Raw genomic sequence first — 23,322 nt, 5'->3', positions numbered from 1 at the left:
GGAGCATCAGCACAGATTTCCAGCTTTCACTCTGAATTTCTCCCTTTGCGTACTTAGGTGAGAAAGTTAACGTTCTTACAACAGCTTTATATAAGCAACAGAACACAGATTTCTGTTATTAAATCAGCCTTCTAAAAATATAAAAATATTTGATATTGTGAAAGTGTCTTTCAATCATACTTCAATCTTCACAGTTTTAATAAGGAATATTTAATTAGAACCATCACTTTAGAACTATGATGTGTATTCAATTGATTTCATGTAAATAGACAAACAGTTAAAAACATATTTACTAAGATTAAATATAGTCAAATTGCAAAAACATACAACTGACAATGTTGTCATGTGCTCTTTGAAAGAGTGCATAGGACGTATTTCTCCAGCAGTCAATACAGTAAATTCTTTTGAAGCAATCTCAGTCAAAGCTGTAAACATTCCCAATTGTAGTTTCTTGGAAACTTTTTGTTCCTTTCAAGTTTTTATTAGCACGTTGCACTGGGCGTTCTCCTGCCATTGTTTTCCCCATCAGTTACAGACAGTATGATCATCAACCTTTAACCCCTCTGGCTGTTCATAGGCATTTCTTCACTAGGTCCAGGGCAGTAATCCTTCCCTTGCAGTGCACAATGACACTTCCCACATGTCATCGTTAGCAAGGCCCCCAGCACATGATCTTGAGAAGCAGGTTGATAAGGAGTCTGCTATGCCTTAATGGGATTTCCTGCAGGTTTGGGATCATAACCGTATAGGAAAGTGGCTGCTATTACAAGGATGGCTCCGAAGAAAAATACACTGCATAGAGATGAAAAAAAAAAGTTAGCTCATTTTAATTTGATAACATTTTATTCTTGTAATGCAATCAAAAGAAAGGGCATTTTTCCCAAGGAAACACAGAAGGATTGTATTTGTCCAATTTATAAAGAACAAAATAGTTTGCACATATTTATTACAGGAGGATGCAGGAAGAAGTTGAAATAAGAAACATCCACAAAGTAACGTGTCATTATACTGACATATTCTGAAAATTAAAATTCTCGTTTCATGGAACAATTGTCAAAAGTAATCAGATCAAAAAGCTCTGTGCAAAATGTAAGCAGAAGCTAAACAAGAGAAACTACTGTGGTTACCCAGCCACTCTTAACATCTTACATACATCATGCTGCTGAAGTTGTGTTTACTTTGAAGTACAAATCTTATGTCAAAACAAATTATTGCTGCCCAAGAACAAGTTTACAAGACAGTACAATCTAATTTTTGGCAGATACATAAAGATTTATGCAAGGAAAAGATAATATAGGCATCTTTTGTATTGTGACATATAGGCCTTTCAAGCTGTTTTCATAGTTACAAGCCAACAGACAATCAGCACACATTTTAGAAAAGAACCTTGTCATAAAGACATGCCAATGTTGACAATTCGATCTTCTGAACCAAACACTAAAAAAACTTTGGCACATGACAGGATAATCCTTCAGAGAATACAGTTGGCCTATTTCTGGACACAATCCATTGCAACACGTTCAAGCACTTAAGTACTTTACATCTATTATCCCAATCAAAAATGTTGTTGACGTGAAGTGAGAGAAACAATTACTCAGTTTCAGTTCAAATAAATTCATTTGGCGTAAGCAAGGTACTAAAGATTAAGTTTGATTAACTCAAGTTAATAAAGTTTTATTAAATGAGATGACTTCAAGTTCTACATGCTGCTAGTTCGTTCCACCTGATTTAATTATTTACCACTGTTTCCATTTTCACCATGTTTGCAGAAGCTGGTAAGTTACTTATTAATTTTCCATTTGAGCACACAGAAATTCTTAAAATACTTTCTACATTTGTTTTGATAGGACAAGTATAGGCTACTTATAATTTAAGTTCAATGTCTTCCACATTTTAAGACTGAATAGTTGTTCTACTTCCTTCTTTCGAATGTTTAATTAAACTCCTGATAATATTACAAATACTACTTTTAGATAAAAAATGTTTCTTTATATAAAATACAAAATTTGTAAATATTATTCAAAATATTTTTATACTATGAGTCTGTGTAATACATGTGAGGAGTGTAGGTCAATTATAAGCAAATTCCTATTAATAGATCTAAAAGTTGAAATATTACTTCTACACTCCATATATTAACAAGCACCACCAGGTCAAGCACTATTCCAGAACCTACCCGTGTATAAAACCTGCAGTGCACAGAGCTACTAAAATCTGATTCACAAAATTTCAGGACACAGCGTATAGAACCTAGTAGCAACCAGCAAGCATTTTTCTCTCTTTCTTGGCTGTGTGTTTTCACTAATGAATATGGTATTATCTTTAGAAAAAAAGCTCTGACTTTGGGCTTCTGGGTGTCCTTGGGCAACTAATTGCTATGGTGTAGCTTCCATGTGTGAATGATTGCAATTAGCTCTTGTAGAGACTGTATTGAGACCGCATGGAAACCACTATAAAAAGATGATCATCGTTATTAGTGTTCAGCCATAACTCATCTTGCAATGAGATGACTTGTGGAAGACAGGGGCATTTAGAGGACAAGGAAAAGAGGCGTCAGGCATCGCCTCTGTCAGGACCGTACTGAGTGCAGCCGGCAGAGGGGAGGATGCTTCACAGAGCAGAGCCGCAGGCAGCAGAACAGCATCAACACTAGAGCGAACGTGCTTGAGCATGAAAGCCAAGTGGGCACTGAACAAGCCCAGGGAAATCGGGTAGAAGGAAAAGGGGAGAAAGGGACAGTGAACTAAAACAGAGCTCGCAAGAGTGGTTTGTCAAAACCCAAGGTTTGAGATTCAACCATTCTTGACCTGTGGGGGCTGTATCTGACAGAAAAGGTGATCTTGCCAACTACACTGAGAAAATTGTTAGTTATGTTATGCTATGAAACTATACTTTTGTCTGCAAGTTGTAGCTAAACATTCTAAAAGTGTGGCTTAGACTGTTTATTTATTGTTGCAGTTATATCTGGTAAACATTAAGTTTTTTTCTTTCAGCATACATGGAAACGAATTCTTACCTTGTAGGGACAAAGTCTTGCAGCCAGAAATAGGAGATCAACGTTGACAGTATAATAGAGAGAGAAGTTGCGAATCCCTTTAAAATGTTGTCTGCGTATTTTATAACAGCAGCAATCACCAGACCTCCAAGTGCCTGAAAAATATCGAGGTTTGGATTTGCAACCTGATAACTTCACTGAAAGCATCTATTTTAACAACATGTGTTTACTTTAGGAAAAGCTCTTGTCTGTGTTTAGGAGCATTAGAGTTATTTTATGGATATATACTGGTGAAGATAAGTATTGGAGGAGTTCCTCTTGCCCCGCTGAAGAAATCATTGATCATATTATCATCGTTAAATGAGTGGAAATGCTTGTATACTATACATTTGTAGCCACAGGAGGAAGGGCAATTTTTTTTTAACACTGCAAAATAAATAACACTTAACCTGCTTTTATGTTGCACATACTTAAGTCATATACTTGCTATATATTTTCCTGGTTTTTATTTAGAGGTTTTAGCTAATAGTGATAGATCAGACTTGTGACTACAAAATTCTCAGTAGCTTCAATGACACCCATTAGTTTCCCCACTTGTTTATGGAAGAGTAAATCCCAAGTGCCAAGTTTCACAGAAACAGATAATACAAGGTATCTCACCTGTAGAACAACAACTATCCAAGTAAGTTTATTGTATCCTTGAAAAAATCCATTCTTTGACAGTTGTTCTCCATCATAAATGTATACACCCATCAGTCCAAATATGCTACCAAAAAATCCTGAAAGTATAAGAAAGATTTGAAAGTTTCAGGTAAACAACATGCAAACAGGTTCCTTGTCCTCAATGACTGTTCACATACATTTGATTTTAAAATAGGACTGCCACTTCCAATACCATCACATTCAAATGCAATATAGATATTCACTTTTAAAAGCAATTTTCCACACTTATAACAGTTTTGACTGTTTCCATTAGGACATTCTTATCTTCCATTGCTTTTTTACTGGAATGGGGTAATTTTTGTTTAGCAAAATCCATTAAGCACCATTTAGGTTTTCCCGCAACTAGTCATGACTGAAAGCTGAAGTCAAACTATTACCCGGAAAGAAAAACAGGGAAAACTTTCAGTGGAGGAGATGGTCACTGACGTATTAAGAGCAGGAGTTATCACTTTGCCAATTCAAACAAGGATCTTGGAAGTGGAATTCTTCTGGACCAGTCTCAAACACAACACAGGTTTACTAGTAGAGACTTAATGTCAGAAGAAGAAACTAGGATGAGGTTAAAGAGGTTATCATTTGGTGAGTACAGTGTTCTTTTATCAGATGGGAAATTTTTCCTAATCCCCTCAGGCATGGAAGCAATACAAGCACCTCTTGTGCGACTGATGTAGCCTCTTGTCCTGAGCAGAAAAGGGGAAACTTTTTTCCATTCCATTTCTGTGAAAAGCTGACCTCTATTTTCATCACATTTCTCTGCATCTGAAAAGGGTGGCATTGTTTTGAACAAAATAAAACCTTCCATCTGACAAGAAATAATTGTTTTTTTGTAGACATAATTAAAAATTTAGATTTAATTCAGATTAAACCAATTATTTCTATTATCCAATTGATCTGGTAAAATAAATAAATAAATAAAGCATCTCTAATGTGATACCAGTATGCATTAAAAACTGAATGAGGACAATTTTTCAAACATGATTCAAATACAATTTCCAATTTTTTTCTACAGTTCTAATAATTCTCTATGGATATGAAAATTAAAACCGGGTTGGACATGTAGTTTTCATTGTTTGTGTTTTAAGAAAAGCTCTATTTCAAAGCTCTTGTTTATGACTGGCTTGCTCCTGAATGATACCATGTTGTGCAAATACCTTGTAGTTGCAGAAAGGATACACTAATGTATTTATGAAACTGTGATTTAATGTTTTGAATATTTTCTAAGAGCTGTATCAGGAAACCCTCTATGAGATATGAGAAAAATAATCTCTTTTTTGAACTGAAGAGAACTGCAATAGTAAACATATTCTACTGCACTTTGTATTGAGGCAAATTAAGCTCATTGACAAAAAATAAAGAAAATCAGGTCATTAAATTCTCACTAATAACACAGACATTTATGTCTTCATGTATCACTGTCCTAGCTATTAATTGCCCTGAACAGTTTGTGTTTAGATGCAGTCTGTTCTGATCTCATAGTTTTCACAAAGCAATTACTGGAACATTCAATATATGACCAGGCTGGCTATCAAACCAGTGAACTCATTTGTTTTCATATATACTTTTGTGCACTGTAGAAAAAACTAAAGAATGTTTTAGAAGAGAACATTGATTTTTCAACAATTATGTTTAATTGGAAATTGTTTCAGCTATCTGCATTGTTGCCCACCAAAGTGCTTTTAGCATGGAAATTGAGAGTAATAACAATCAGCTTTTCTTAGCAACAGATTTTACATTGTAGCTCCATCCAGAGCACCAAATCTTACCTTAAATCCTCGACCAAGCCCCAGCTACCCACTCTTCTCTGCCTCCAAAATTCCCTAACATAACCTCTCCTGATGTAACCCCTATACCCTGTTCAAGAAAACTTAGTTTCATTATACATTATTTCAATAAATACTAGCAAAGAGTAAGTAGAGGTTTTGATCCCATTCTCTCTCCTCAAGTTTCAAACCACTATGGATGTGTAAAAATACTAAAATATAATCCAAATGCAGTTCTGCATTTTTAACTTATTCCATTTATAATTAAAACACAGAAACAGGAAAATGAAAAAAAAATATAGCTTGTATTGAGACATTTTTTACCATACCAGTTTTGACCAACTATCTACTTACAACAAACAAACAAACAAACAACCCACACCATCTCCTCTTTTTATGGTACTTCATTACATTCTACCAGACTGAGCACACAGCCCTGATCCACCAAATCATCCCCATGACTTAATTCTGCAGTACCGTGGATTTGATCAAGAGTCCATACTAAGGCGCTGGAAAGTTCGAATTCTGCTGAAAGCATTTGTTCAAATATGCAATAAATAATTATTGCCTACAGGCAGAGACTAGAGAAAGAAGGGCAACTCCAACAATAAGTTTTGATCCTCTTGCAAAACAGGAACAAAAAGATATTGCTGATAATGAAATATTGAAATATTGCATATTTCCAACCCTGTACACTGGACAAGATTGCTCTGAGCTGACGGAAAACTCTTTCAGGAAAATGGATTAATTTGGCCATTAATATCTAGGGTCTAGATGACCCAGAACTACTTTGGAAATAGAATGTATTCTCTTACTGATAGGTGCAAAATAGGTGACGGCATTAAAATGGTTAAGATTAACTGTCTTTTGCACACGCCTCTCTGCAGTAATTATATAGACAACTAAAACAAACTGACTTTTATACTGAAATAATTCATTACCTCAGCTTTATTCACAAAGCAGTTCTTTTGTATTATAAGTGCCAATCTATAAAAACTACCTACCCAGACAAAAGAGAAAAAAATGTTAATTTTAAAGCATCTCAAAACATTGATTTAGAAACACATTTTGGTTTAATGTCCCTATATTATCTTAAAAAAATTAAAAACTATCTGTATTTATCAGATCTTACAAATCAGTGCAAAAGACAATGATTTTACACACAGAGGATACACAGAATTCTGCATAACACTTTAAAACGTTTTAAATACAATCAACAGATCTTGTACAAACTTACTGACACTCTATAAGCAAGATAAATTAAGAACTTGATTGAGATCAGAAAGCAACTGTTAGAATTCTATCTAGAAGAGTTTGTACTCTTGGTTTTAAAAGTACATTTACACAGAATACTAAAATGTTGGTGATATTTTTATATATCCATATTTTGTACATTTATCTTAATTCTTCAGAATGCATTATCTCTAAGAGATGACTAAAATTCAACTTACCAAGCTGAATGTTTCTGATCCACACCGACTGCTTTGTTTCTTTCAAAATTTTCTCAAAATAAACCCCAGCAAATCCACTAGAAAAGCATGCTATAAGAACTGCCATCAGGCCTACAAACTGAGATCCTGCTGAGTGTTCCTTAGCAGCTGTTGCTTGAGAGTCTGAAGGCCACTGGATGCAAAAACAGTTACATAAAATTCATGGATAAAATCAAGTCATGAGTATCTATAAATGCAAATTTGTTTTCTAGCTGCAGTTACTAAACACAGATAATCACACACTTGTAAAGTTCTATATTTTGCACCATAAATACTTCCAAAGGACTGCAAAACCATAATTTTTCTTTCTACGTATTTGCAAGGAGTAAAATTGTGCCTGGACTGGGAGAACACTCATCAACTGCAGCAGGTCCAGGATCTGTGTTTTATAAAGCAGAACTATTCCTGAATCCCAGCATGACTCATCATGGTCATTCACAGTCACCAACTTTCATCACCGGACAGTTACTTGTCCTGGTTTCGGCTGGGATAGAGTTAATTTTCTTCCTAGTGGCTGGAATGGTTCCATGTTTTGGATTTAGTGTGAGAAGAATGTTGATAGTACACTGATGTTTTGGTTCTTGCCAAGGAATGTTAATACCAAGCCAAGGAGGCTGCAGGTGCACAACGACATGGGAGGGGACATGGCCAGTACAGCTGATCCAAACTGGCCAAAGGGGTATTCCACACCATATGATGTCATGCTCAGTATATATTTTGGGGGATGAAGGAGGAAGAGGGGACAAGTGACAGAGCCCTGCTTTCCTGGAGATGGCCGAACACCTGCCTGCCAATGGGGAGTGGTGAGCAAAACCAAAAAAGGCTTTTGCTTTACTTATTAAACTGTCTTTACCTCAACACACAAGCTTTCTCACTTTTACTCTTCTGATTCTCTCCCCCATCCCACAGTGGGAGGGTGAGTGAGCTGCTGTGTAGTGTTTATTTGCTGGCTGGGGCTTGACCACATTACCTTATGAATATAAGCACAGTTAGAAAACCACTTATAGCAGCTGTCTTTAAGATGGGATGAACTGTCTTTTGTGTGTGCCCCTCCTCAGTGACTATGTAGACAAATAAAAGAAGCTGAAACTTACGAAGCTAAATCCTGCAATATATCTAATGCTAACAGAATAAAATGCAATACTATAGACAAAAACATACTGAAGAGTCTGTTAATTACTAACAGAATGTTTTGTTCTAATTTTTAATTATTAAATTTGAAAATTTTATAAAATTTAATCCTCAAATTTTTCGTCAAATCCTTAAGTTCTAAAATAAAAATTCCTAATAGGAATTTAGGATACGCTAAAAAATCCTTAGAACACTCTCTTATCCCACGATCCTGCCCTCTGAAAACTACAAAGTCCTGTACTTGCATGATTAGAACAGATGCCAAGTTTGCCTCTTGAAAAAGTTGAAGTAAATTTGCTGTGCTGAGACCACAAGGTGAGAAGTAGGACTGTGCTGGCACAGAAGTACCTATGAACCCCCGATGTCTGAAGAAGTGTGCTAATAAATACTGCTTATTACTTTTATTTGCAAGTTGCTCCAGAGGCCCCGTCACATTCTACAGTAAAGCACTGGGACACAAAAGAGGTGATCTCTTCTACTTTTGAACCATTTCTGGTGTCCTCTAGCCCTGACCAGGGGTGATTCGTAGCTCCTGATCATACTGTGGTGCTCACATGCAGCTGGTAGAATCAGAAAGCTGTATGATCAGTATAGAAATTCACATTCCTTGAATAAACACATTAAATTAAAACAAACCACCTATTAATATTTACCTGCACAAATGCCACTCCTGTCATCAATATCACCAATGAAAGCCACTGGTATACACCCAATTTCTTGCTTAACATGGACACAGAAAACAATGCTGTGGTAAGAATTTTCAGTTGATATGTAACCTAGAAGAACCCAGAAACAGTTACTACCACATAATTCATGAGCTTTTTTTAAACTTACAGAGAAATACGAATGTACAATACCTGGTATGTGGCTGCATCTAGGTTTGACAATGCAACATACAGCAAGTTATTCTGAAGAGTATAAATTCCTGAAGGAATAGCAAGTTTAAGAGTTTCCATGGGTTTATTAAGGATTTCATCATGTAGTACTCTGTTCAGACTCCGTAAATTGCACTCTACCCAAAGAAACAACAAAAGAAATAGGCATTCACTAAAAGGAGAGGGAAAAAGAGAGCATGGAGGATTCTGTTCTTAAAGATTGTTTCCCCCTTTCTATAGCTATAATGACCTCAAAATACTGTGTTTATTTCACTTTAAGAAGCCTCATATATGTAAGAAAAAAAGACTGCAAAGTATCTTCCTGTAGCCTGGAATATCAGAACTAGAATGATAATACAAAATACTTTAAGTAAAACTTATTGAAACTATATCAATATTTGAAGATGATACATTGAAGAGTATCACCTAAAAATTGCACATTAAGAGCCTAAAGAGTCATCAATATTTATGCATATACAATATTTTTAAGCTGTTGAAGATCAAATATACATGTCAAGGAACTTCCTCCCTTCTGCATCTGTTGTTTATTATAGGCTTCTAAATTATCATCCATGCTTTGGATACACTTAAAGCTTTTCATTTTTTCCTGCTTCTACATATGAATTTCATAAAATGCCTGAGCAAACACGAAGATATATCCTTGCACCCCTCAATATCCATATTCTTTAGAGAACTCTCTTCAGCAAATATACAGTATTGTGTGTTGGGGAGTGGTTTGATTAGCATCTTTCCAAGACTATTTCTTACATGAAAAGGGAAATGCTTTGTTGTACACCTGTACTCACACGGCTGCTTTGCAGCTGCCACTGCAATACAGCATATTGATTAGGAAAATTAATTGGTACAAAATTTGATACCTACTGCTGTCTTTGTAGACCAACAGAATGCAGGCCAAAATCTTCAGAAGTTCAGCAATAACCACTGCAGTAGAGGACAAGTAACGAGGTCCTTCTTCTTTCAGTGTTCGAGAATAACGCATGGTCAAGACTAAACTTGTGGTCTGAAAAACCAGGATGCCCAAGGAAAGGTATTTTAAATTGGTAGACATTTCTTGATTTTCTTCCTTCTGAAACAGAAAAACAAAAACCAACACAACCAGGCTTAAAAAGGTTATATTGCAGATAGATGTTTCCCTTAGGAATCAACATATTGAAAGAAGTTATCCAGGGAGCTCAGCCAACAGAAAACAAACCTAATCTGATATTTAAAAATAAAAAGGAGATTAACACTTTAAAAATGTTTTTCAAGTACATTATAACAAATGGGGAAGCATATCAGAACATTAGAAGAGGTGATAACTGATAGAGAAACAAAATGAAGTATTCCTTATCTGTAACAGTAAAGTAAAATAAGGACTATTAACTCATAATTTGCCTTTCAATAACTGGCTTCACAAAAGAAATCACCTAAGTTAAATCAATCTTTTCTTTTTTTTTAATGTAAGTGAAGGCTCAGAAGATATCTTCAGAGTGAAAAAGCCCCACACTGTAGTACTGCAGAATGTCCAGTATTCCTACTGCAAGGAGTTATTCCCAGAAGGCAGAGATCTTCTCATTCTTCTACCTCTGAAGTTTTTCAGGTTGCAGTCTCTGCCTTGCCAGATGACAGTTCCAGCACAAGACAGGGTCAGGGTTGGGCTCCTTTAAATGAAAACAAGAGGAGTGCCTGATGCTGAAGAAGTGTTGTGGGAAAGCAGGGTTGGATGGGAAGACGTGCGATGGAGGAGCTGCAGAGGAGACAGCACTAAACCTGTTCTGCTGATTATCCTGCCCAGAAAAAAATAGTTGAATATAGATAACTAGGCGACTGCACCTACTTTTACATACTGCACTGACTACCACAAACCTTACATTAGTAAAGATGTATCATCTCTACCATGAACTTTCACCAAGTTTTTCTCTGCACTTCGTCACCAATCAAAGCACTAAATTAGCGTAGGAGACTAATAGAGAAAGCAACTTCCATTTTGCAAGCACAGTATATTACAAGGAAATTTAAAAAACGCATCGCTGCTATTCAGAACATTATATAATTTTCTGCTGTTCTTCATATTAAGTATGAAGAATTTCCATATACACAGAAATTAATACTTTCTATTACAAATTCATGGTCCACATATTCAAAAACAGAGCAGTGTTTTATAAAGCCAAAGTAAAATAAAACCAGTCATTAAAAGTTATCAAATACATTTTCAAGTGAAAGAAAAACAGTAACAAGTCAAGACAGTGAACGCAGTTCTCACTTTCAGAAGTGCAGAGATGGCATAAGCAACACTTATTGGATATATATGACATAGTTGTCCCTATGCATGTTTTACACCTACAGGTGCACAAGTTTTGACTCATTAACTATCTGTTTTTGTACACACTGCTGAAGGGTGCGCTGATATTTCTAAATATTTGTAGCTGAAACTGAAGCTGCTTCTTGCTGACTGCATTTCTCTAGCTCAAGGTGCATTTCATAACAATCTTCATTGCTATTTTTTCAGAAATCTGGAGAGCTGTGTTATTCAAATATTTCTGACTTGCCTTCATCTTGTCTCTAAGCATTAATAGATTTTCTCCAGTCAAGCATCCAATCAAATGAATACCTATATGGCATGGATACTTAAGAGGCACTGCGGTAACCTGCAAACAAATACGAACTACCAACAGCTGCAGAGATATGAAGCACATATTTGTATCCTACACAATACAATTGTTTACCTCAAGAGTTACATGGATGTAAAAATACTTGTAAAAGCATATTGGCAAAGGAGGAAGAAAAAGATGCCAGGATGCAGAAACTGAGGAAGGAATACACAAGGATTCCTTTAAGGAATCTTAATAGAAGATACTTTCTTATGAACTATGGTCTCATTTAACTCCCTGAAGAAACAAATACTACAGATGCAAATGCCCTGGACAATATAAATCAGACAGAAACGTAAAGCACAAAGGAGAAGAAAGCTGCAGACAACATTCAAGATTTGCTAACTTTTTCCATAGGTTCTGGTGGAATAACCCTCTACATGAGGATGTTAACTGTGGAATTAAGCATTCCCAACAATAAAACGGAGAATATCAGCTAGTCAAATAGTAACACCTTTGAAGAATAGATTTGCTTTAGCTGAGAACAAGGAGGAGAAACAGAAGAACAGTTCCCATGAAGGGATGAAGAGGGACATGCAAGGCCAGAGATCATACTCACTGGAGAAGTACCAGCAACTTAGAGAAGACGGAGAAAAAGGGAAAACAAACAAAAAAAAACTGAGAGAAAAACAGAACTGAACTTCATGAAAATATCTGCTTGTGCTACTGAAGAAAACTGACATTGCAAAATGGATATTTATGTGACCCAACTTGCACAAACTGTTTATTCCACCTTTTCCATCTACCTAATTTTTTAGTATTGAGACCCAACAATCTGGAAACACAAAAAGCAATATATGGTTAAGATGAACAACACTAAATTTCATGAAAGCACACTTACAGAAAAATAGGTTTTTAAACTTTTTGGTTTTCAGTTTTCAAAATGCTTCTGCATATAATATAGATAATGGGAACACACATCTCTCCTGAGCTTGGACCCAAATGTCTGCATTCTGTGAGCCTGTGAAGTGACAAAGGGTTTTACAAATGTTCAGAATTTTCAGAGATCAGTTCCTTAACCTTCAAAATAGGTCCCAATATCAGAAAACCATGTTTACATGAATTTCTTGCTGAAACACAAATAACCTCCTTCGCTGGAGACATTCAAAACCCTGGACATGTTCCTGTGCGACCTCACCTAGGCATTCCTGCTCCAGCAGGGGGATTGGGCTAGATGATCTTTTGAGGTCCCTTCCAATCCCAAACATACTGTGATACTGTGAACTATTTACTAAGCTGCTTAAAATGTAATTTTAAATATAAATCACTAATACCTTGTTTATAAGCAAGTATCAAAGCATTCAGCATGAAAACATACCAACAAGCACAACAGTTTAGTAAGCCATCAGCAAAGGAATACATACCACAACATTATTTTTAACTACAATCTTGTCTTCATTAGTGGTCATGATAAAAAAAAGGAACTTTCCTCAGACAATGTCTCCTAAAGGTGCCAGTAGCAGAAAACATTTCTTTACCACAATTCACTAAAGCAGTTTCAGAGTTTCCAAAAGTCACACAAAATAGACTTTAAGTGTCCAACACGATAGCTGAAATAAGATATTTGTTACAAGTTGTCCTGTCAGTGGTCAGCAAGATAGGCTAGTAAAGAACAAGTCTGTGAAGTTTCACACTGTACTTACAAACAGTTTGTTCGTAAAGCCGGAACTAGAGTCCTGAACTTAAATTTGCCAATAAAATAACCACCCTCTACTGAGCACACACAATATCTTATCGCCTCTCCTGGTCCCGCCTCCTTTCTGTTAAAAGCAGAGCTGCATATCAGTTCATAGAACTTGGTGCAAACTGGAGACTGGATCCAGAAAAGCCAAGTACTGAACTTCAAACAGTTGAACTGACTTCAGCTGCAGTTTTACAGCAGGCTTAGATCTACAGATTACTACCAGAGCAATGCAGTCACATTCTAAATGAACTATTGTCTTCAGTAACAGCCCACACTTTCATTGTCTTAAAACAATAATGAAATGAAAGTTCCCAATGCATTTCCTATACAGAGTCACAGCCAGGCTTAGATTTCTTACTGGGCTTTGGAAAGACTACTCAGTACTCTGCAGGATGCATCTGTTCCAAAAATCAAATTTAGGTTTGCTAATTCAAAGACTGGAAGTTAAGTGGTCACATTAACTCAAACTGCATCTCACAATGGCAGTTCTAAGTACCTGCAACTCATTGACTGTAACATAGCCTACCACATCTGTTAATTCAGTGACTAGGCTCATTATTCTTTTATTTTATTAGTCTTGGTAAAAGAAAAGTAAACCACTTCCATGCAGTTTAGACCGTGTAGACACACCCTACAGCTAGCAAGACAGAAGGGAGGGGAAGAGGTTACAGGCCGGTCTATCTGGCAAGTCAACATGCAGTAAGCCAACATGGTATTTACTGCCACGTAACCTCCAACTTCAGTACACACAGGTGGGTATAACTGAGATGGATACTACATGAAGAGTTGTTCTCCTTAAATGTATAAAAGAAGAGGACCTGGGAAAGGTTTCACAGACTCAGAAAACAAAATAAAACAATCTGTACAGGAAGTAATAGCTTCAGCTCAAAGTATCATATTGTGCAAAGTCTGAAACACACCCGTTCAAAGGTACCAGACTTTTTAAAGTGGAAAAATCATGGAATCATTTAGGTTGGAAAAGAGTTTTAAGACCATTGAGTCCAACTGTTACCTAACACTGCCAAGTCCACCTCTAAACCGCGTTCCTAAGCATCACATTTTTTAAACACCTCCAGGGATGGTGACTCCACCTCTTCCCTGGCAGCCTGTTCCAATGCCTGACAACCCTTTCTGTGAATACATTTTTTCCAATATCCAATTCAAACCCCCCCGGCACAACTTTAGGCCATTTCCTCTCATCCTATCACTAAGAAAGATTTTCTTACAGTCACTGCAGCTGGCTCACTTTTTATTATATTCTTCTTTTTTTTTTTTAAAATTTCTGAAACTTCAAGAGACTATCTGAGAAAACCTGAAAAAAAGAAATCAGTGCCCAAATAAACCCAAGCACCCAACTATCTCAAGAAGTAGATAAGACAACAAAAAAAAGCAATTAACAATGAATTCCAATAAGTCACATAACAAAAAAGCAGGTTAAATTCACAGATTAAAATAACAACATGTGCTCTGTCAAATGACTGAGCAATCCACAATAAAAGTCACTCATGCAATTACTTTGTATTTGAACTACCGGATAACAGAAGTGACAGCCTACATTACAGTCAATGAGTTGGAGGTACTTAGCACCTCTCACTGTAACATCCAATTTAAAAGTCACTTAAAATAGTTTTGGGGTACTTGTGGACATAATGTCTATAAATCAAGGTCCATTCACCACTTTCCACTGACACATCTTTAGAACAAGTCCATAAAGATAAAATGAATTCATGACAGAGCAAAGGTAACAGGTCCCACTGGTTAAGGCTCCCATCCTGCAATTTATGCCTCACTGGCAGTGCCTGGGATCCTACACCGGCACAAAAGCAAAGGCCTTACTAAGTCATGGCCTAGGGATGCACCCTATGGAAACCAAACACATACAGACTAATGTAAAATCAGGAAATGAGACCTTCCCAACAGGCTAGAGAGTTAATGTTTGTGTTCTTTCCTACCCATTACAAAAGATTAGACATGAAAGTAAGTTCTACTGGCAACTATTTCTTTACTCCCTACTCTGTCACAGGGAAAGTAAATTTTTAAAACAGTAAATTACTAACTACTATTATGCTTCCAATCTTCAAAGTGATGGCATTATGTCAATTACATTCATTCCAGCCTAGCTGTGAAATGTTTCCACTGCTCATCGTCCTGTAGAATAAAAAGCCAAGTTACAGGAGTTACAGCTATCTCTTATCCCATTTTATGATTAAGGAGTTTAAGATCACAGAATCACACAATGTTAGGGATTGGAAGGGACCTCAAAAGATCTTCTAATCCAATCCCCCTGCCAGAGCAGGAACACCTAGATGAGGTTACACAGGAAGATGGCTTAATCAAACAAAAGGCACTTTCACAATAGCTAAAATACAAAGCCAAACAGAGGCAGACGACCAGTTTCTTAAAACTGCAAAAGGAAAAGTTTAAATTTTGTGTGCCAGCACACCAAGTTCTATATCTGGGAACTGTGAGGAATTAAACATGGATTGAGTCTGCCTTACAGAAGGAAAAATAGAGTGGAAAGTATAGTACATTATTTCATTCCAGTGGAACAGGTATGGACACACGTCCTGGGCGTTTGCTTTCAAATCAAGATAGTGGACTAAAGACACAGGATTGAGTTCTCATATTTCTCAAATGAAATGTCAACCCAGTGCTGCTGCTATACCTACACAAATATAAGCTGGAAATAGAGAGGAAAAGCACAGTTGGAAGGTGGAGTAAAACCCAGCTCACAGAACCTGAAGAACATATTTTAATAAGACTTCCTTCTATGCTTTCACACATGCATTGCCCTCTTCCCTGTCTTGCATAGGACACAAACAACATGCCACTTCCTATAACACAACTGCATTCCTCAGAGGAAAGTTCTATAACACAGAACTTTTTTCTGTTGGACTCAATATAGCCTTTTTTTTTTTTTTTTTTTTTTTTTACTAAGAGTAGTATCTAATTAAAAAAAAAAAAAAAAAAAAAAGGTTTATGTATAGAAATCAATGGATGGAAGGAACCTCATGAAGTTCAACAAGGCCAAGTGCAAGATCCTGGACATGGGCCACAGCAATCCCCAATATCAATGCATACTATAATCTCATTAACATTTCTAGTAATCTTAAATCTTATATTTCTCACTTCAAAAATGTCACTAGTAATGTTCTCTATCTTCCTCATACTTGATACAAGTTTTTGCTCTGTTCTCTCCCATAAGCTGTCTATAATTGTCAGCTGTCTCTCACCAAATACATGGCACTTTTCAACTAAACCACTGCAAATCACTTCATCATTTTAAAACTTACCTTACTCTTTCTTCTGTTTTTCAGTTTGTTAGTCATTCTTCTTGCTGGATATATTATAATGTGTACACTGAAACAAATAAGCTATGTTTTGCTAAAATCTTGTATTCTTCTTCAGAAGCGTTATTCAAAGCAAATCCTCCAGCAGTGTTTTAACACAGTAGAATGCTGGTGGACCTCGCTCCTTTAACAGTCATCTAGCTCCCTACCCACAACCTTATCTTGACCTCTTCAAAATCATACAGATACGTTTTAGCACTGGCAAGCGCACTTACGCAAAGAGCAGTTACACATTAAGTGGTAACTACTAAAGATCAACCAATTATTCTTCTCAACTTTGCTCCAAAAACCTAGGCTTTCGCCCAGGCTAGTGGAGGCTGTATTCACTGGCCTGTCACTCAACCAGGAAATTCCACCATTGCCAACTCTAACAAAAGGAATACAATTACATATTAATTAACAACAAATTTCATGCTGTATATTGCTTGAGACTCAGGTAAGGTTTTCTTACAGGTTGACAGAAAACCTAGCAGAAAGGGAACTTAACACTGCTAAGTTTTTTTACGATCTCACAAAGTGTTAGTTTTTGTTTGTCTGGGGTTTATTTGTTTTTCTTTTGTGGGGGAAAAAGCCCCACACCATTCTAATCTATGTATCAGAAAGGAAAAGTTGGGCACTGTAAATCTTAAATGTCAAATTTGTGGCTAAATACTCTTCATGCCCACTCCATCCTCTTTATCCTTTACACCAAACCCAAAGAATCCAAAGATAAGATTTGTTTGGCTGATGAGAATTTGGGTTGATAAATATTAAATATATCACATATTGAGTATAAATACTCAGCATTCAGGAAAATCAGCCCCTCATTGAGCTAAAACTAGCAGTAGTATTTCTTGTAAGATGAAGACTTCAACTATGTGCACAGTAGTGCAATAGTTTTATATTGACATAACGGTTATTAAGCAACACTCTGCCTGCCAGCACAGAAATTTGATACAACCTGCCTTAACTGCCTCTCTCTTTTTCAAACAGTACACACACTATGTTCATTGTATAGTTCACAGTATAGAAAGACCGTAGTAGTCACATTCAGATTCTGTGAGCAAGGAGGCATTTGGTTCTTAGTTTCAGTTGCAATGCCCGTCCCTCCTCAAGCGTCCAGGAGTGCAAGGCCACGAACTGAAGCACTGCCCAAAAGCAGCTCTTGTGGATGTGTCAAACCAATGAAGGAGCTTGACTGAAGGTACTGAAGGACTGAACACTGAATACAGCCAGGGTTCAGCTACCGCTATTTATGAATTACTAATCAAGTCTGCCTTCTTGAGGCAATGCAGCCACCCTCAGTCAAGGTGACCTAATTTGAGCAGAGTAAGGCAAGCTACATACTACAGTAAAATCTGAGACACTTATTACAGAAATCCACTAATTACAAATAAAATTAGACAGCTGAACAGTGTGCTGAAGGTGTATGAATATAAGACAAGGTTTGAAATGTCAATGGGAAAATCCTGAACTCCTAACCATCTGACATTATTATGCTAGATCCTAAAAGGTACAGGTCTTAAGAACATCTTCTCTGCTCTAGAGACATCCTCTATTGACGGGATTCAGCTGTGCAGCCTCCTGAGTCCCAATGAAGGCACAGAGCCTGTGCAAGCAGCATACATTTGGTGTGAACTGAAGTAATCGGTGAAGAATAAGCCCAGGTGGTAAGCAATTAAAGAATAATAAGAGAGGAATAAGTGTATCTAGCAAGCCTGTCCCAGAGATCAAGAAGGTGTTGCTCTCACTTAACACTGCCAAATCTGGAACTGTTTTAAGCAGACATGTGTGATTTGATTTCCCTAGGCACCTGGTTCAGATGATCCCTGCCTTTTTCGTGTCACTGCAAACAGCAGCATAACCAGCATAAGGAATAAGGCTGTGTAGGCAGCCTGTAGGATTGTTAAAGACAAAGTGTCACTTCTAACAATACACTACTCTAAATAAAGCAAATTTATACTTATTACCACCATAGTCTTTCCCCAAAACAATATTTTTGCTACGCGTTCTAACTCTACAAACCAGAACATCATGCATTTCAAAACAGTGGATCTGTATCTCCCAGAACTGTAATTTTCAATCATGAATTCTCACAATGCCTAACAATGTACAAGGGAATAATGAGGTACAGTTTCTGAAAGAAGAGGTTATTGTAAATCAGTTTCTCCACAACTATCACCTCCCTCAAACTCACCCTGCTGCCTCTAAAGAAATCTGATGCTGCTTATTCTTTAAGAAAAGCATGTATCACAGAGCGAGAGTCTACTCCTGCAAACTGTCTGTACAGTGACAGTTTTTGTGTAGCAGGTCCTGTGTACTAATTTAACAGAGAAGAGCTGAACAGGTCAGGCTCAACTCAGTACACATACAAAGAGCTCAGATGAGTCAAGTGCAGTTCCTGTGGAGAAACGCAAGCCCACAGATTTTGGGAGAACCAGCTCATCACCTAATGTTCATTCTAAACCCGATTTTGTCAGTCTGCACATATGTTCTTTGAAAAGTGGGAGTTGCTTTAGATTGCAACGCTCCTGGGTAGAGGCCACTGTGGCAGATAAGCTTTCCACTATGGTGCTCACTGAGTTTTAGAAAGGTTTGTTGCATGTGTTTTTATGTCCCAAATAACACATCCCCCTGTTGCAGGAAACAGTCTCAGTATCCTCCACCCAATCAACACTTAAAGATCTTTTCTCTAGTATCCAAGTCTTCTTTACTCTGATTTAAAATATAGCTTATAGGATTCAAAAAAATGAAACGAGTTGGAGGACCTTTTGGTGTTTATCTTTTACCTTCCAGTCTATTCCATAATATGTATTATATTATTATGCTCATTATCTCCGCATCTTCTGGTTTGCTGATTTAATCCATAAAAGCACTTCTCATTTCAAAAGCTCAGTATGAAACCGCGCTGCCATGACAATGCTTGTGAAGCAGGCATTTCTGTTAACGTCGCACACAGCACCGCACGGGCACCGCGAGCCGCTCCGCAGCAGACACCGCCGCACTGACATGAAGCGCACCCGGCGAGCTGCCGGCCAGACCCCCATCGCTTCCCAACTTCACCGGCAGCTGCTTCCTCACAGGAACTTCACCCCCAGCCCTCCCTCTTTCCCTGACTATTCCATTTACAGACATTTCTCTCAGAACCTCCTCAGTCCCACTCTTCCCCTCCCCAGCCCGCTCCCTCAGACCTGCTTCCCGCCCCATCCACCCACCCCGAACGTCTCCCCCTCCCACGCCACAGGCCTTTCTCAGGCTTCCTCCCTCACGCACAGCCCCGGCACGGCTCCCTCCGGGACAGCCCCAGCCGGGCTCTGCTGCCCCCGCTGCCAGCCCAGGCCTCCCACCTGCAGCTCCCGGCCGCGGGCCCAGCTCTCCCCTCACCGCCGGCTCCGCTCGCAGCCGCCACACGCTGTTTCCGGGCGCCGCGGTCCCGTCCCGCAAAGGCTCCGGCTGCAGCCACGGCCCCGCCCGCTCCGTTCCCAGGGCCGCCGAGAGCAGCGCGCCCGGCCCGTCACAGGCCCCGGCGAGCAGCGGAGCGCTAGCCCGCCGCTCTGGGAGGAGCGGAGGCGGGCAGGGGCCAGCGGGACCGTGTGCCGGGGCCCCTGCAGCGGAACAGCGAGGCGGGGCGAGCGCTGGCGGCTGAGGCGGGGGCCGGAGGTGCCGCACCGCGCCGCGCGCTTCCCGCCGCCCGCGAGGCTGCGCGCGGGGCCGGCGCCACCACCCGCAGCCGCCGTCAGCGAGCGGCCCCCGGCAAGACCGTGTGGCGACAGGGGACTGCCGGGGAACGGCACGAGCGTTTCGCTTGAAATCCGTGAGAAATGTATTGAAGAAGGGCAAGGCTAGTTCGAATTAACATATGGACCTCCCAGGAACAAAGTGCCCACCGAATGTTGAAGATCGTGTTTAGGCAAAACTCCTTTATGCTTCAGGCACTTGAGTTGGTTTGCGGATGGTTGGCAAAGGACAGCGAAGGCATGAAATCCTGTCCCCACTGAAGCTGGTAGCAGAACTTGAATGGAGATATATTTCATCAATTGCAATTGTAAGCCATGGGAGACAAGCATGAGAGTAATAAATTTAATTTTAGTAGTAGGCAGATGTTGAAAAAGACATGAATTAGAAATATGCTTTAGGAGAAGGCACTGCAGGAACACCGCACACGGGTGCTGACCCGGCCGGAGCTGCAGGAGCCAGAGCGATGGTGGCACCATTGCTGCCAACACGGTGCCAGCACAGCGGGCTCTGCGCACACAGGAGGTGGCTTTGCTGCGAGATGTGAAGCTGCTCCTGAACCCAAAACCAGCCACGGTCTTTCTGTGACCACATTTACTGTACCTGCTTGCACATGTCAGCAACATTCTTGAAATTAAACGTGCAGATAGATATCACAGGTTAGACTAAATACTTGAGAAAAGGAGCCAAGATAACTATCAGTTTTATTAACTTAATTAAATTTCCATTCCTTCCCAAGGGAAAACACATTGTTTTTCAGCAGCTTTTAGAGTATCACGCTAATCTGGGATGCATTGTCTCTTATGCTTCCCTACAGAACTGTAGGCATTTGTACTCAGTGTGAACAGAGCTCAGCATGTCTTTCCTCTAAGCTGTTTGGCTTCTCTAATGATTTTTTTTTCCACTTTGCAACCTCCATATTGAACTTGCAGTTGATTACAATAGACTAAAACAAATATTCTGATATTATCCTAGCATCTTTTCTTCTGCCCCATGGAGGACTGCTTTTCAGATGTTTACATTAGCCTTATTTTATGCGATGATAACCAGGCATGGTGCTCAGTTTGTATATACAACAATTAGTTTGATCTCCTCTGCTTTGGTTAATAACCAAATCTTTTCTAAATGTTTCTTGCACCAATCAGCTTTCAGGTAGGTGTTCATCGCATTCCCCATCAGAAATAAAAATAAACCATGCAGGTAGGGTACAACATACTCTCTTAAAATGATGCCTAAAACAGTGACAAAACTAATGGTATCTACTAATGACTAAAACCAAAAGTAAACTAATGAGAAGCATGACATACTAGCTAGACATACAACAGAACAACCAAGTAGCATTTGACAATTTGACTTAACGGTACTTTTTTTTCTTACATCAAGTAATTAATCTAATATTGCTGAATATAATCCATGCCTAGGATGCCAAGCAGCTCTTCAGAAGTTCATATAGACCATTTTGATGTAGCAGCAGAGAGAGCAAAGGCACTCAGAACACTGACTAACAGCAGGACTTGGGGAGTTGAGTGTTTTCCAGCAGCGCTCTATTTAAAAAAAAAAATAAAAATAAAAATAAAGAGCAATTAGATTAACCCAATTCAAAGTAGTTCTATTTACTGTTATAAAAACATAGTAAATTTCAGGGATATATTTTCCTATTAGCCCCTTCTGTTATGTAAACACTTATGATGTTACAAAGATCACGTGCCACATCTATAGTGCACATAAATCAACAGGTGTTCAGCCAGGCAGGATCGAAAGTATAAAGCACTTATGTGATCCCACTTTTCCTCATATCTGTTGATACTATTCTCATATATCATGTTGTACATGTAGTCTCAAACATTTTTTCAGATATAGGAAATGTGACAGATACCTCACAGTATAAACACCACTTTGTTTTCTACAGTATATATAGGAAGAAGCCACTAGAAACTTCAAAGAAAAAGTGCTTACCACTTGACTGTTGCCTGAGGAAGGTGAATTCTGAAAGTAAACAAACAAATAAATCTAGAAGTGTTCCCACCCAATGGTTTTAAACACAGTTTTGCCTGTGATCAACAAAATTTTAGTAGCCTAACTCACAGCATTGTGTTAAGTTGTTCAAGAGGAAAGCAGCTTTGCATAAATAGCTTTAGTTACACACTCTATTCTTGTCTTACATCTGCAAATTTCAGCTAAAATTGATGAAAGGACAAAGGTCTATTTTCCTCTCATTCCATTATCATATTCCATACAATTAAAAATTGATAAGCACTGAAGAAAAAAAAAAAAAAGAAGTGCAAAACCTGGTAACTTGCCAGTGAAAAACTCAACAATCTAGCTTATTAAAAAAAAAGAAAAGTGAAGGATTAACTGAGCAAAGCCCATGAAAATCTACACAGAAAACAGTAATTTAAAAATAGAAGACAGAAAAATGTAACAAGGCCACCAACTGGAATGTGAAGCAAGACATATTCAGATTTAAAATATCACTGATATTGAAATAGTTTTCTGAGGCTGAGGCCGTATTTTTCACAGCAGTTTCTTTAAATACACTCTAATACAAATGGAACTAATACAGAATGTTCTCTTCAGACCAAATCATCCTGAAATTGCTCTACCAACCACCCAGATTCTTTGTTTACTAAGAAAACAAAATTAAAACAGGGTGATGAAAGTATTCTCATTGGTTTCCCAGAATAAGTGCTTCCTGAGGCAGACAAGCCCTGTAAAATAATTATGAACCATTTATTTTTATTATATGAGACTTCTAGTGAATTGTGTCTAAAGAGCACGCAGCTGTCTTGAAAATGCTCTGGATATTGGTAGTTTTGACACTGACTTCGATTTTACCTTTTTCCTTGCACATTTTTCCTGTTTTAATTGAATACTCTCAAGTCAGCGCAGTGATGTTCTTCACAGCAATGTATCATTGACTGAACTACAAAGTTTGAAACTGAAACAGTT

The 23,322-nt window shown here is 38.3% G+C and overlaps 1 protein-coding gene across 1 annotated transcript; it reads right to left on the bottom strand.

The window, feature by feature from the left end:
* Positions 1-350: 350 nt before the first annotated feature.
* On the bottom strand, positions 351-20,045 carry SLC35A3 (solute carrier family 35 member A3). Its single transcript, XM_080348980.1, has 8 exons — positions 19,986-20,045; positions 9,857-10,061; positions 8,957-9,111; positions 8,753-8,875; positions 6,930-7,101; positions 3,656-3,774; positions 3,017-3,150; positions 351-792 (listed from the first exon to the last, which is right to left on the bottom strand). The coding sequence occupies exons 2-8, from the start codon at positions 10,041-10,043 to the stop codon at positions 702-704; spliced, it is 981 nt and encodes a 326-aa protein (XP_080205106.1). The 5' UTR covers positions 10,044-10,061; positions 19,986-20,045; the 3' UTR covers positions 351-701.
* Between the last annotated feature and the right edge of the window lie 3,277 nt (positions 20,046-23,322).

Source organism: Nesoenas mayeri, assembly GCF_963082525.1.
Source record: "Nesoenas mayeri genome assembly, chromosome: 8".
NCBI classification, from domain to species: domain Eukaryota; kingdom Metazoa; phylum Chordata; class Aves; order Columbiformes; family Columbidae; genus Nesoenas; species Nesoenas mayeri.
The sequence above is the reverse complement of the archived record's forward strand: the minus strand, read 5'-3'. Positions and strand labels throughout refer to the sequence as shown.

What these genes read in the sequence shown, in the direction of transcription:
- SLC35A3 (XM_080348980.1), bottom strand. Translation starts at nt 10,043, where the DNA reads ATGTCTACCAATTTAAAATACCTTTCCTTGGGCATCCTGGTTTTTCAG. An exon ending in GTTGGTCTACAAAGACAGCA is followed by an intron (nt 9,112 to 9,856) that starts GTAGGTATCAAA and finishes TTCTTTGGGTAG; the next exon opens with AGTGCAATTTACGGAGTCTG. An exon ending in GATCAGAAACATTCAGCTTG is followed by an intron (nt 3,775 to 6,929) that starts GTAAGTTGAATT and finishes TTATACTTTCAG; the next exon opens with GATTTTTTGGTAGCATATTT.